We start from the raw sequence: 1455 nt of genomic DNA, 5'->3' as shown, positions 1-1455 counted from the left end.
CCACATTCAGTATCAGACTTCAAGCCAAAGAGATGCTTTATAGCGTTAGCCAGTTTTCTGTTTCCTGTGATTAATATAATAGAATTGATTGTTGGAAAAGTTGAAAGCATTATAAAACAAATTGAAAACATCAAAGTGCCTACGCCCGTAGTTTCATTGAATATTGCATTAAGCACTCCATAAAAAGCTAAGTAAAGTATGAGCAGAAAGGTAACAGTCCTAGCAGCCGACAGGTTGGATCTGACTTTTGCATTGCTAAAGCCTTCTCTGTTTTTTTTGAGGCGTAGTATGTGTCTGCATAAAGAGGCGATGATGGTCCCGGCTGTGATAAAGACGATGGTGAATGCAATGGAGGAAAACAGCATGTATACCTGAAACAGGCAATTACATCTGCTCTTAATATTATAATATCTGTGGTTGGTGAGGTTCCCGGACAAGGTGGCATTAGTAAAGGCCATATATAAGTAAAGATCCCAATAGGCAGGCAGCCCAGCTGTCCAAGACATAACAACAGATAGTGCCAACAGACAAGGTACTATTACTGGAAGCTTTGCCTGGAGTTTGTAGAAAAATGCCCCGCTGATATTGATAATCTTCACACAATAGTAAAAGCACAGACAGGTGGAACACCAGAGACTGGAGAATGCCAACGAAGACATGGCTGCTGCAAGGGCATTGACTACCCTTTCTTGAAAGTAGAGTACCACAAACATGAAGAAGCAGACCTCATTGATTAGAATTGTTCCTTGGAGGGCTATGTTGGATATGACAATGCAGTTGATGATCACATCACAAGGGTTGAGCTCCCGAGTCTTCCACCAGTCTACAAAGTGAACAATCAGAATAAACATGTTTCCCATTAAACCTGACAAAAATAAAGAACCGTGTATAACCACTGCCAGAATAGGGTTTAATTCTGGCATTCTTAAAAAAGGAAAAGCAAGGCCCCAGTCTTCACAAGCTTTGATGAGTTATGGTTATGGTTCCTGATAGTTATCGTTTAGAAAGCTATCTTGATTCATTTATGTATAAATGAATTCCTAAATTTGATATATTATTGCATGGGTTGTAAGGTGATCGCTGGCTTCTTTGCCAAAGAAAACAGCAGCTTTAGTTTAAATATATGCATCATCCATCTGTCCTTTACAAATGAAGTGTTTAGTGTTTTCATTATTCTTCTGTGACCAGCGATGGACAAGGTTCTGTCTCTTCCTGCCGCTGCATTCTGTTTTCAAATTCATAATTCAAAGAAAATCTAGATTTGTCATTTACAAAGTTTGTTTTACTATCTATGGACAAACAAAGCAACATGGAGACAGGGAGATATTTGCAAGTCAATAACGCATTTGTCCGTTTATTGCCCCTGTTTGACACATGCAAACAATGTGGCTTGTCCATCTTTGATTTTTTTCTAATGCTGGATGTAAAGATGCTCCATCTTTCTGACAAGTTTAA

General features: G+C 38.8%; 1 protein-coding gene across 1 annotated transcript; it reads right to left on the bottom strand.

Annotated features, from left to right (window-relative positions):
* Positions 1–143: 143 nt before the first annotated feature.
* LOC108804240 (taste receptor type 2 member 9-like) lies at positions 144–923 on the bottom strand (the record flags this gene model as incomplete). The annotated part of the gene is made up of 2 exons (XM_018575986.1): positions 543–923; positions 144–371 (listed from the first exon to the last, which is right to left on the bottom strand). Coding segments are annotated over exons 1-2 (609 nt in total), but the record flags the coding sequence as incomplete, so codon positions are not given.
* Positions 924–1455: the final 532 nt, after the last annotated feature.

Source organism: Nanorana parkeri, unplaced genomic scaffold (genome assembly GCF_000935625.1).
Source record: "Nanorana parkeri isolate BGI_ZX_2015 unplaced genomic scaffold, ASM93562v1 scaffold7714, whole genome shotgun sequence".
Taxonomy (NCBI): Eukaryota; Metazoa; Chordata; class Amphibia; order Anura; family Dicroglossidae; genus Nanorana; species Nanorana parkeri.
The sequence above is the reverse complement of the archived record's forward strand: the minus strand, read 5'-3'. Positions and strand labels throughout refer to the sequence as shown.